Genomic DNA, 13980 nt, shown 5'->3' with positions numbered 1-13980 from the left:
TTCCTTGTCTAAGATCATCTGTAGATGTTAGTGAAACTTAACACCAGCCAAAGCTCGTTCAGTAAAAAATTCATTTCCTGTGTGTTGTCCGCTGGAAGGCTGTCACTCTGTCACTTAATTATTTAAAAAATGCCCATCATGTGAAGTCAGCGATATGTAATTTACCACTACTGGCGCCAGGGGCACCCAATTGATTTATTATAGAGGCCCTTTAATGTGAACAGCTGTTTCCTACTAAAAATAGGTCAGGGGTCAGATAAAATGACCTTGTTCCTTTTTTTTTTGCTCCCATTGAGATAGAAAGCTGGATGTGAGGTGGGAAATGTTAATGTTTGATTCAGATGGACGGTCTGTCTCTGTCTGTCACAGTCTGTTTGCTTTTGCTCAATGCAAGGGGCCAGTCTGAGGGATTATTACAGATTGTGTACGGTCTGATCAATGCCTCCAGCCTCTGAAATAATGGCTAGAAAAGCTTTTTACTTGATTACTTATTTTACTGTATAATTAAGTTTGTGTGAATGACTTATATAATCCAATTATCTGTTAATGGAGAGATTTATTTTCATAGTGTAAGTTATTCCTACCCTGCTGGGAAATTGTCACAGGCATGAAATTTAACAAATGTAAAGATATCAGTTATCTGCACAAAATTTCATCTGTATTATTTCATATCAATCTCTCCCAGAAAGACCCAAACCCTCTTTTCTCCTCTGTCTGGCTCTCTATCTATGTCCCTTATCATTTGAAGTCTAGCCGTTTGAAGACGAGCCGTTCAGCTCTCGTGTTCACTGTGGAAGTCGGAGGAAGGACTTAGGGAGTGGTTCAGGGGCCCTCAGCCGCGGCACTTCCCACCAGAGCAACCTCTGACCCCTGGTGCCATTAATCACTAGGCTCCTGATGGCCATGTCCCTGGGGGGAAATCAGTCCGGGGCAAAGGATGATGGGAGGTGAAGCCTGCAGCCAATTACAGATTGGCTCAGAACAGCAGAGTGGACAAATCAGGGCTTTACAGACACATGAAATACCCAATGGCTGCCTACTTGAGGCGTGCGTGCCGTAATGGCATGAAGTGGTCTTGTAACTTTGGCAATCTTAGTGTTTTTAGTTGTCTCCAAAGAAAAATAAGAAATATGGTTGAAGTGGGAACAATTATAACAGCAGAATAGAGTGCATTTTAAGGGGACTGTAGGGCAGAGTTGTGCTGCTGCGATCAAAAGAAATGTTTGGACTGGTCTAATTAAGCCTGTTAGAGCTAAATGTCTCCAGGGTTGGAAGTGGAGCAGATGTTGGACACCAAAGGCAGGCTTTCAAATTAGGGAACTCTCTGGCTAACTGCCCAAGTGTTGCTAATGTGATTTTTGGTCAATTACGGTATTATCAAAGGTGCTTTCCTAGTGCTTTCATATGTGGTCGGACCATGTTGAAATGTGAAACCTGGCTGATGTCAAGTGTTGACTAATTAATGCTTGTTTTAGGTTTCAAAACCACCTCTGGTACACTTAAGATATATAGATAGCTTTTTTGCTTTACTCTTTTAAACACACAGGCACATACTGATCTATCTGAAATGTGTCCTTTTTTTGACTTGTTTCATGTACTCTGAAAGTAGTTCCTTGTAAATAAATCAAATCTGATCTGATTTGACAGCAGCCACTGATAAACGGGTGAATATAAGCATCAGTGTGAATTAAAGCCTAACTAACTGCTGGCCTGTCACTATGGGGCCAGAGCTGTTGTGTCTCATTTGTTGTGCTCTCATTGTTCACGTCCGGGCCAGTATGAAAACATGGCTTCCTGCTGACCTGCAGTTTAATTCACACATCAATAACCCCTGGCTGATCTCTGACCCCTCTAGTTGTACTAATTGTTTGATGCAAGATTGATGTCCAACACTGCATTAAATAACTGGCGAGGGGCTGGCAGAAAAGCATTCCTGGTGCTTTGATCGACTGTGTGTTCTGGAAATGTGGCTCCTGCCCAGAGATGCAGAGGAAGGTCTGACGTCTACATTTAGTTCACAGTATATTGTGAATTTCTTTGTTTAGATCCGATAGGAATTTGATTACCGACAGTTGACTATAATACTATTAAATTATGGGCTTTAATTTAGATACACTTTTACATACTAATATATATATTGTGAGCCTGGTATTGTGAACTAATTTAAAAAAGGTATATCAGTACATGTTTGGATTTTATTCTTAAATCAATCAATTTGAGAATCCCCACCACCTACCTTTTAAAAAGAAATATTTGTTTTGGAGGACTAGCTTAATTTCACATATTTGATAACTAAATGTTGGAAATTAGTTTGATTTTTATTTATAAGGAATAACCCTTGATATGTATTGTCTCAATTTCAATGACAATTATACAATATAAGCACAATAAGACAAAACATAGAACAAAAAACAAAAATAATGCAAGATAATTAATAGATAACAAAGGTGACAAAAAAAAGCCCAACAAAACAAACAAAAAATAATGTTAATTATTTTATGTCAGGTTTTTTTGTATGTTTTTAATGGGTATAGACGGACCTGACATTTTAAGTCATTGCTCCTCTCCTCTCCTCTGGCTCTGTACAAAGCTAATTCCGATTATCTGTAGAGGAAGCCGGCATCTTGGCAAAGGGCCTCTTGTTTTCTTAATCGTTAATTGGCTGTAGAGATAAGATGTCCTTTTCCCGAGAACAGCATCTGATCGGCTGAATGTTATTAACCACGTACAATATGCCGTGGTCACTTAACAGGGCTATAGGAGGTCTTACTAGTATGTTTGGAGGTAGGCCAATATATATTTGCTCTGTCATGTGAAACCTGTACCGCTGAATGCAATACAATTCAAATCTCCAAATATTAATTTAGGTAAGTTGAGGTGGCCATAATTAATTCGACAAAGGAAGGATCTAATAAATTGGTCCTACTGTAAATATTATAGACCTGCATGTATTTCTGCTTTTATGCGCTATCCTGGATGCCTGGCAATAGCAGTTCATATTTTCTTCAGCCTGAAACCCCTAAAAACCCCCCTCACATCCCATTAGCACAATGTTAACATGCTGTGGTGCAAAACAATGATTGTTCAAAATAGCAGCTCCATGGGTTTTCTAAGCCCCTGTGTAGAGAAACACAGCTCCACAATTATGTATATTAAAATGCAGAAATAAAGAATGCAAACATAAAGAAATACGCTATATTTATGGGCAGACTTTAATGGTGATTTAGATTGAAGGCAGTATCAGAGAAAGCTTTAGTTTTGAGCATGTTCAACCCTACAGCCAATATTAAGTAGCACACTTAAAAGGTCAGAGCTACAGTGCCCTGACTGAATCGCCACACCCTCTTGATCTCCACACTTATGTAGGTCCATGTGTTCACCTAGGCCCCTTTGCACATAGCTTAGAGACATGTTGCTAACTTAAGAAAATGAATCAGGGCTAATCTTCATGGCCTGATCACACTGCTATTTTACAAAGTCATTAATGAGTCTGATTCCAGGTTAAGAGCAGCCTGTTGAGGGGCTGAAGGATTGGCTGGCATTAGCTGTGAGTGCAAATCTGTATGACTCCCCTGCGCTGGGCCCGGCAGCGCTAACAGCAGAGGGGTGTGGATTTACTCGGTACAATCCTCTAAATGAGCTTCATTATACTGGCCTATCCAGGAGCCCTCCACCCACCGCTGCCCATGGATTAGCAGGTCGTCACAATCCCCAGTCCCCTCCTCCCGCTTCATGCTTACACTGTTGCACATTGCACTTTTTGATTCTGTTGCATACTGTAAGCCACCCCCTCCTTCCTCCTCGTTGCCTCCTACCCCTCCTCCCCGCACACTCCCTGCAAGCCTCACTGCAGATAAGCTGTTGACAAGATTAATGCATCTGTATCAAAAGTCTAGAGCCGCTTTGCTTTGTGTTGTTTGCGAATCCCCTTTTCCAGGTCAAGCCAGATTGCCTTAACTGGGCTAATATGTTTTCAAGACAAATTTAACAGGCGTGCTGGCAGCAGGCCTGACACCCTCTTCTTACCAGCATCCTGACAGCACTTAGATCAGTATCTGTAGGTCTGAAATGATTCTGGGTGTTTCAGCATTGACTGGTGGATGGATTAATGCATAATTTAGATTTGAACCTGCTTTGTCATTTTCACTGTTGCAGCTTTAAATGTATTTCCTGTGTTGGGTGCCAATATGTCTCAGCAGGGACACACACAGGAGAAAATTGTCAGCATTATGGGTTACCATTACCGTTGGGATTGTCCATGTTAAAAATGCATGCGCATGTGATACACAAATGCACTTTGAAAATACATTCATCCACCATAAAGCGCACATGGTGCGTCACTTAGCTATTCCGATTCAAATGTATGATTTATACTATATTGATTTATTTTATGGTTTTTCCTCTCCTCCATAGGAACCCCAGTCAATCGTATCCCCATCATGGCCAAGCAGGTCCTGGATCTGTATATGCTGTACAAGCTGGTAACAGAGAAGGGAGGCCTGGTAGAGGTAATCAACAAGAAGATCTGGAGAGAAATCACAAAGGGACTCAACCTGCCTACCTCCATCACCAGTGCAGCTTTCACTCTGCGCACACAGTAAGACTTTGCATCGGTTTCACAAAACAACCACCAGAAATTCATTTCATTGGCTGTCGTGGCTATAAATTGACCCAGTCTGTCGAATGCTAATCTTCTGCAAACTTTAATTAAATTTACGCGAGCTAAATAAAGAATCTCAAGTGTGTGACTTTCTCACCTGGAAACAAGCGCCTTCCTTATTCCAGCATGTGGATTTTTGTGTGTGTTTCGGATGTCAATATTAACCCATGCCTGTGTGTTTATACACATGTGGGTTTGTTTCCTCCACCAGGCCACCTTCCCTCTTCAAATTCAATCCCTCCATCCATTACATCACACATAGAGCCCATTGATTCCCATAGATTTATTGATGTGATTTGGGTCAGAGTTCACAATGACCAAGGTGGGGTTTGACTGACAGATTGTACACCAAGCCACGACTAAAACGCTCTTGCTATCTCGATGGAAATCCTTCCGTAGATGTAACACCTCTCTGTACAGTCCACTAGCAGGGTGCCCTAATGATCCTTTATGTATTTTTAATGTCGGTGGGCTGTTGTGTAGCATTGTTCCGATAGCTCTATCTAATGGACCCTGCTCTTAGCTTCTTATTGATCTGCTATTCCACCATCATGCAGTCAGCATACTATATTTTCAATTCACCGAATGTTCTTATGGGATGGAGAAAATGCCACAGCTGTGACTGTGCGTACCTGTAGAGCCCCTGTGATGTCATCTATGTATACTCAGCTTACAAAACATGTTTTCGCACAATTGGCATTCCAGGTGTCTCATTAAATCCTGTGCAGTTAAATGCATGTTACTGTCAGTAACTGCAGTAACTTGATTTTGTAGATTTCATGAGCACAACAGAGGTTTCCTTAATCAGAGTAGGGGATTAGAGAAACACGGTCAACACAGCTAGATTTCTGCTTGTGGAAAAAAAAACCCAGCTTATTTTTGGCCATGGGTATGCATGTAATCAGGTGTTAAACAGAGTTTTTTACTTGTGTGAAGGTGCACAAAGGACTTCAGAGAGGGACAGATTAATTTTACAGCAGTGCAAGGGATGGAATTAAAGATCATTCTTGATAGTGGACTTTGTATTCCTCCATCCAAACACTGTCTTAAACGGACAATGACATTAAAGTTATTTATAGTAGCCATTACAAACTAAACAAATCCATTTTTACCTTAATTCGCAGACTAGTTATAAAATCTAGACCTGTTTGTACCTTGTGCGAAAAACTCTCACTACAAATGAAAAATAAGTATAATAGTATAATAATAATAATAATAATAATAATAATAATAATAATAATAATAATAATAATAATAATAATATCAGGCAACAGTAACTTATATCATAGTTCTTCTTAAAATAAGACAACCTTGGTTCAAAGACATGCTTAGGTAGGGGAGAAATAAGTTTAGATATGGACAGAATGTAAAGACTAGCTAGTTTTCTGTGCCACACATCAGCGCTTTCTCTGATTTCCTGCCCCAACTGTATTTTTTCATAAACCTAATTCCTTGTGTATGTGTGTGTGTGATCTAACACTGGTCTTCTGAAAAAGAAAAAAAACACATTTTGAAGGCTGAGATTACTGTTTGACTGAAACTGCTGACTGTCAATATAATGTTCTAATGTAATATATTAAAGTAAATATTCTTGAATTTGGGAGGTTTCATTCAAAAACAAGAATTTTTGATTCAAATTAAACTGGTTGTGGTAATATTTTTGAATAAGTCAATCAGTCTAAAAGGTACTGCTAAAACTTGCCATGTGATTGTTTCTGCAGTAATCTGATTGTATTAATTCTTGTCTGTGTGTGTTCTCCTTGTAAGGTACATGAAATACCTGTACCCGTATGAGTGCGAGAGGAAAGGCCTCAGCTCCCCAGGTGAGCTCCAGGCTGCCATCGACAGTAACAGACGCGAGGGTCGCCGTCCGAGCTACAGCAGCAGCCTCTTCCGCTTCTCTCCCTCTCCCAGCACAGCTCCTCACATCCTCTCACCTCCCAAAATGCACCTTTCAGCTCTGGGGGCAGGGGCCTCGGGGGCCCTCAACGGCCTGCAGGCCTCACCAGGACCCTCTCTGAAGAAAGGTAGGAACCATACAACATTTCACCTCACTGTCCTATGTTGAACCTTTCTACCCCTGAAAAAAACACATTCTTCCCCACACGTGTTCCCTTCTTGTACATCCCATCTCCTTTAGCAGCTCATATGCTCTGTCCTCACTTCTTGTCTTTAGTCTTTGACTAGTTGTTAAATTAGAGAAATATCCTGATTTCCGGAGCTATATATGACCCATAATTCCTTCAATATAAAGAAAAGTGTAAAATTAAGTTAAATTTGTTAATTTTTCTGGTGTAAGCTAACATAGATGTGTTAGAAGTACAGATCTTCAAGTAAAAGTAGTAAGCTTTAAGGCATCATAAAGAGAAGGCTGATCTGTATTCCACAAATACAAATTTGAGAAAAATAAGTTTATGGTTTGTGGGAGTTACCTTCAAAATCAAGCCTGCCTGCAACTGAGCAGGCAGCTCTCAGATATACTCTATATTTGTGTAACTAAAAGGTGCAGAAGGGTGTCAGTGAAAAAAAAACATCAGAAACACTTCTCTACGTCTATGAAAATTACATTAAATTGGGTAAATGTTTAGTACAGATTATGCAGTCTCTGTATACTGATTTGATAGAAGTGGAGTGTTCCACTTACAGATGTGCTGAGACTTTAAAGTATTTTTAAGGAAATACTGCCCTCTTTGGGAATGTTGAAATTACATCAAGTCACAGTAACTGAAAAAAAAACCAACATTTGAGTGACATATAGTAGTATTTACATGTAAGGTTCTAGTGTTAGGGTTTTTTAAAAAATGTCCATTACGATTATTTTGGGCTTTTTTGCTTTTAATGATAGTAAAATTTCACATTATTTGAAAGGCATTATATACAGGCCCTGCCACTGGACCAAAATAGTTTTCATTTGAGCACCTGCTCCTTTTTTGTCAAATGTGTGTGAATGTATGTTTATATGTGTATATACTGGTATGACAGTGTGTGAGTGTGTGTATATATTAGTATGACAGTGTGTGAGAGTGTGTGTGCATGCAGAAATGTTGGTATGAGAGAGTGCTGTTACATTAGTGTCTTACATCCTCACAAGTCCTGTTCCTTCCCTCCACTGTATCCCGCCAACTGTGTGTGCACAGTTTTTGGTTTTTTTTTATGACTTTGTGAGTGTATGTGTGTGTGTATGTGTGTATGTAGTTTGTCCAGGTGTTAAAGAGTCCATGTGTGAACCTTTTTTGCCTTAGGCTACTGAGACCCCTCACCTTTACTACTGATTAATAACACGGTTCCCACGCTGGGGGGGGGGACTTTATGAACTTTGAAGCCTTCAGTCCACATCAGTGGGATCCTGTTGATAACTGTCATTACCCTGCCGTCTTATCTGATGTCACTTTGACTTGGCTGGAATGTGAAACTAATGTGGGTCCTGACAATATCCATGGTTTGACTTGTGTGATGCACTGTATTTTACCTGTCAATTGCTTTATGGGGTCAGATAGGATGGCGGGTGGTTTGACCGACCCAGTCACTCCTGATGTGCATGCCCAAACAAAACAAAACAAGCCTTGTTTTTTTTATCATAATGAATGGTTCTTAAAGTGGAGTTTTTAAGTTCATATTGTGCTGGTGGTCTTTGAAGTCCAGCACAACAACAAAAAACACTTGAAGCCACTTAGTGGTTCCATCAGGATTCATGAAATTAACCCTCCAGTTCTCTCTATTCCAGATGACCTGACCCCCTCCATCATGGCAGCGAGACCCTCCATGGCACTGGCCCTTGGTCACCAGCAGGTTGCAGGTTTGGCAAGAGCCGCCACTCTGGAGCAGCTGAGAGAAAAGCTGGAAACCAGTGGCGGAGGAGAGGGGCCCGAGAGGAAAATGGCGCGCCTGGCAGAAGAGCAGCAGCGTCTGATGCAGCAGGCTTTCCAACACAACTTGCTGGCTATGGCTTCTCAGATGCCCATGAACCTGCGCCTGGGAGCCCCCACCATCACCGCCAGAGGTCAGTGCTGCCAAGTTTGTCCAAGTAGAAATTAAGTAAATTCAGTGTGTTTCTCATGATTCAAAGGAGAACTTAGTATTTGGCATTTGTGCTTTACAAGGTTTGCCACATTACATTTCAAGAATGTCAAACAGTTTGATGGCCGAGTATTTCTAAGTCCACCATTTCTAGATAAGCAGATTTACATTAAAAATTTGGGGGTTTTGAAGGGAAAATATGTCACGTGAATACACTGAACTGTTATTTCGTCTTTCTTCAGATGAGAAGCAGCAGGATATGTCTCTGAGCATCTCAACCAATGGAAATGCCAGCATCACTGTCTCAGTGGATGTCAATGGCACAACCTACTCAGGTCTGTATGAGGGAGTTGTTACCAAATCTAACATATCAATGACCACATCTACATGCACACTAATATTCTGCTGCTATTCTGAATATGAAAATATTCAGATATTGATTCAGGAAATGTAAACAGCATTTTCCGATAAGACATGTGGGATATGTGAGCATTAGTCCTGTTTTAAGAGCATTATTTGGGCACATATACAGTCAACAGTTAAGTTGACTGTATATGTGCCCAAGTTGTTGTTAAGTTGTTAAGTTAAGTTTAGTTTGGGGTTAAGATGCATGCCAAAGAGAAAAGCCCACATATGTGGACGGAAGTAGTAGCTCAAGCTGTTCTACTGTTCCTTTCTGTGATGTGATAAACATCATGTTAGAGCACACGAATCAGAGTATGCACAGCTGCATGTAAGTGGGAATATCATTGTTATATTTATTTTCATTAGCCATGTAAACAGCTTTGTAGGAATATTGTCTTTTTTAGAACAAGGGCAAAGACTGAAATATTTTGTAAACATAGAGACTGATAAACAGTAATATGGTGGTAAACCTTTGTAGTGATAAATGCACCATGTTTATGTATGGACTTTTCCCACAGGAACCCTGTTTGCTCAGAAGTCAGGTATGGCCCCGGGGCCTGCTGTATCAGCTGCTGCTGCTGCTGCTGCCACCTCAGCCTCCCCTGCTGGAACCAGCACTAGCTTTGGCTTCTCTGCACCCCTGGCTCAGACCCTCAGCCCTACGTCCTCCTCCTCCTCTAAGGGTCCCGGCTCGGCTGAGCCGACCCCCAGCGGGTCACCCTAACTCAGGCTGCCCTTTGTACCTGCGCCCCAGGCCTCTCTTCCACCGGGAGGCCCAGCAAGAATATACAGTACAATGAGAAACCGATAAGAATAACAAACTGTTGCACAACAAATACCTCATCAACCCTGTCAACCTCTTGGCTGTCCAATCATGAACACAGAGCCCAAGAATATTATATGACAGCACGTGCCCAAACGCACAGCTATGCATTATATTCAACATGCAAACACATACACGCACTACACTACAAACACACATATACAGACACACAATCTACACACACACACACACACACACACACACACACACAAACACAAACACACACTTGTTAATCCTAATGTACATGCTAAACACAATCAGCTCAGCCAAAACCCACTGACAGGTGTAGTCACAACTGAACTTGAAAAGTTTTATCTTAGGACATTTTGTTTGTTTGTTGCCATTTTGTCGTCTTTTTGATTTTGTGTTTTAGAATTATTTTGTTTTTAGTTTTTCTCTTTTTACATACCTCAAATCAAGTAACCTGCAGTGGTGTCTTTACCTCAGGAGCTGTAGTATATTTAACCTGAATCAACTTTATTTTTATATTCTTTTTGACCTAGTTGCAATCAGGGGAAGTCGGGTAACTCACCAGTGGAACCTCAAGTACAGAGCACCCACCTCACAGCGACAGGCCTCCAACCCGGGCCGCTCAGGTTTCTTCAGCACACTGTAGACTCTTGCTGAGCTCAGACTGGTGAACGATAAGATGCTGTAGATCAGCACATTGAATACATCATTTCACAACTCTGCCCTCGGCTCAGTAAATCTCTCATGTTGGTTGGAAGGTTAACGATGTACGCAAACCTCTCAATATGGACGTGATTTAAACAAACTGTAAACTCTCACTGGCGATGCACAGGATTTTTATGTCCGCTTATAATTCAACTTATAGCAAGTCCGCACAAGCTGTCTTTAAACACGTAGCGCACAAATTTGAGGGAACAGCAACTTAAATCCATCCACAGCAAGCCAAGCAGACCCTGAGCTCGTTTCTCCACCCGTGTATGTTACAGAGAGGTAGTACAGAACCAGGTTTGAATTGTTGTGTCCCATTTTGTTTGCGCATCCTCCCTCCAGCCACAGAACCTCAATCTGACGGCGGTCATCGTCAACGTGTAGTTCTCAGACCTCACACTGGCCTCTCTGCTCTGGGGGTGGGGGGGGCGTTTCTCTCAGGAAGTAACGTGACAGCTGCAAGGAATCACTGTTAATTTAAAGAAAAGAAGGGATTCACAACTGAAGAATGGACAAGTCTACATGACTGTCCCAAGAATACCTCATGAGCCTCTCCCACAAGGAGAGCTACACTACATACCTCAAACGGCTAAAAAGCCATCAAGACTTGACGCCGTGACCCGTGATGGAGATCCCACCTGAACTGACACGAACGTACTGACACACTGCTGGTGGTTTTTGGGGACAAACAGAACTGGGATGGTCTTGCTATCTCTCTCCTCCTGTGTTCACTTGTATAACTTGTTTTATGCTTGCTTCCATTTACTTTCCTTTTCTTTTTTTGTTTTGGTTCCTGAATTTGTCGGAGAAGAGTGATATATCTGCTTTTATTTTTCAGGGATGAGGAAAAATTAGCTCCTCACTGACACATGTAGATTTGTAGGATTGTCAACAGGTTTCAAGGTCATGGGGGACAAAATATTAAAAACAATCGACCGTGTTAACCTTATATTATACCGCAGAGAGCTAATCTCTTTCTTTTTTATTTTAACGACAGCAGCAAAATGATATGCATGTATACAATCAAGTGACCAGTGTATTAACGTCTTCTGGTTCACGTTAGCCGCTAGTAATTGCACAGCTAGATACCAAAGACTAGCCAGGTCTCTCCTCTTGATTGATCCCTCGTACAATCCTGCCCCCCACATGCCGAGGCGCAAGGCAGTTCAAAGTCTGTTTTGAACTGCTAAAAAACGTTGCATCTAATCTCATTTAATCTGATTTTGAGTTTTGTCCTAAAGCTTGTTTTCATGTTTCATGGTAAGACATGATTACTGGGAGGCTACAATGGACAAAAGTCAATTTATGAGTAGCTCTTAAGACTCAAAATCTGATTACATGACATGTACAGACATTTTTAGATATTTAAGTTTTGGTATCCAGAGCAGTAACCCAGGTGCTTTGGCTTCCCTGTGCTGTCTCCCTTATTTAATTCTTTAGACTTTTGGGCTCTTGGGGCTGTTTTTTAACGTCAAGTCTGGATGCATGCCCGCTCAGCCAGTGCAGACAGAGGCCCCTTTTATGAAAACACCCACTTCCTGATAATCCAGAAACAGATGGATTATCGCTTGGATTGTAAGGTATTTTTTTTTCCCTTTAAAGTTTTAGCATTTTGAAATACCACAAAGGATGAAAATGCATTTTCTAGCTTTATCTGTGTTTAATGTGAGGCATTTTAACTGTTTAGAAACCTCTATAAGCCCAGTGAGACCTGAGGTGGGCAGCCTTGTTGCTTTTATTAGACTGTATTGTAGCCATTACGTGTCAGCTTTTGCGGATGTTTTGCAGTGCAGATCACAGTTGAGGGTTCGAAGGTGCTGGAAATCCTCTTGGATATACCATTTAGAACCCTGTATGACACAGAACTGTATATTTTTAAAGGTGAGAACTGTAGATGCTGCCTTAAAGTAGTTGCTGGTGAGATCCCGCCAGTGCAGTTTGGCTGGGAAAATGTTTTTCTCTTCAAGCTTAATCCTTTGGAGAGGTAAACAATTCAATCAGACCATAGACACCAGTTGTCATTCATACTGTTGGTAACAACTGATTTTGCTATTTATTTTAGTTTTGTTTTTTTTTGTCTGTTTTTAGTAACGGTATAGCTTAATCCGCTAGGCTGTGTTGCTGAAACATTTTCTTGTTTCTAAGTCCAGGCTTTCTGTTTCATCTGCTTAGTCTAAGCAATGACTGTTTAGTGTAGCTTCACTGCCTTTGTGTGTGTGTGTGTGTGTGTGTGTGTGTGTGTGTGTATAAGCAGGTTCAGTGTATACAGTATGTGGTTACAGCTCTACCATGTGGACATACATGTGTAATACCATTATTGATACTGCAGGTGGCGCCATTGCCACATTTACTACATCACAGGTTTAGGTGATTGCTTAAACGTGTTTTTGAAGATAGTTTTTATACTGGGAACAGCCCATTGCACCCACAGTCATCCTCTGCTGTAGAGTGGCACTTTGCTGTTCATTGTTTCAGGAGTGGAAAGTGTTGAGGGTTGGTCATACACTTCTCTCTGATCTAAGCAACCTTTTGGTCATCTCGCTAACCTCAGGCCTCCTGCCACATGATTTGCTGTGTGGATGAATATATGAGGTGTTGTGCCTGTGAGCCTGAATCTGTCTGTGTGTGTGTGTGTGTGTCTGTGTGTGTGTGTGTGTGTGTGTGTGTGTGTGTGTGTGTGTGTGTGTGTGTGTGTGTCTATTAGAGACCGCCCCTACCTCGTCATACCACAATACCTCAGGGCAGTGGGCTGCAGTCACTGTTGCGTTGGATATTGAAGCTGCGTTGAGGGACGAGTACTGACGGAAGCTGTGGTCGCTTCGCTGAATGCAACTTGGTTTTTGGTTTTGCATTTTTGAATTGGTGTCGTCAGTAACTGCAGGCGAGGTCTCGTCACTCAGGAAGCTGTGAAGTTGAAAGTCTGCAGAACCTTTTGTCTCTCAGATGATTTTGGAGTTAATTCAGTTTTAAATTGTTAAAGAACTAACCTGATCTGTGTAAAAACAGGCGCATATGCAAGTGGTTATCGAATACCTCATTTATCAATTTTATGTTGTTTTTGGCTTGTACAATGCTCCGTATATTAATTCAACTGTGGGGTTTGTGCATATTTTTGTACTGTTATTATTATGGACATGGTAATAATGATATTACTGATATTATAGTTTTCTCTTTGATTAAAGCAAACAAAAAATAGGACAAAACACATGGATGCTTGTAAAAACTGGTTTGTGCTGATTGTATTTAAGAGGAGCACTTTTCCAAAGTGGTTTTCACACATTCAGTTTTGTTCATATTAGTAATATAAAGATATGGTTCTCAGGGCTTTAAACTTGTATGTCATGATAAAGTTTTACTTTATATCTTACATCTCTGTGTGTTTGTTTTATTTGTTCTT

At 41.0% G+C, this 13980-nt stretch overlaps 1 protein-coding gene across 2 annotated transcripts in view; it reads left to right on the top strand.

The window, feature by feature from the left end:
• Positions 1–13950, top strand: part of LOC121941109 (AT-rich interactive domain-containing protein 3B) — a 59061-nt gene extending 45111 nt beyond the window's left edge. For both annotated transcript variants that reach the window (XM_042483832.2, XM_088080632.1), the window contains exons 5-9: positions 4414–4597; positions 6428–6687; positions 8385–8660; positions 8920–9012; positions 9601–13950. In XM_042483832.2, the coding sequence (XP_042339766.1) occupies positions 4414–4597; positions 6428–6687; positions 8385–8660; positions 8920–9012; positions 9601–9806 (1019 nt within the window). In that variant the 3' untranslated portion in view covers positions 9807–13950. The remainder of the gene's footprint in view (positions 1–4413; positions 4598–6427; positions 6688–8384; positions 8661–8919; positions 9013–9600) is intronic.
• Positions 13951–13980: the final 30 nt, after the last annotated feature.

The sequence above is a fragment of the Plectropomus leopardus genome, chromosome 1 (genome assembly GCF_026936395.1).
Source record: "Plectropomus leopardus strain MGB_pleo_1.0 chromosome 1, ASM2693639v1, whole genome shotgun sequence".
Lineage (NCBI taxonomy): Eukaryota > Metazoa > Chordata > Actinopteri > Perciformes > Serranidae > Plectropomus > Plectropomus leopardus.
The sequence above is the reverse complement of the archived record's forward strand: the minus strand, read 5'-3'. Positions and strand labels throughout refer to the sequence as shown.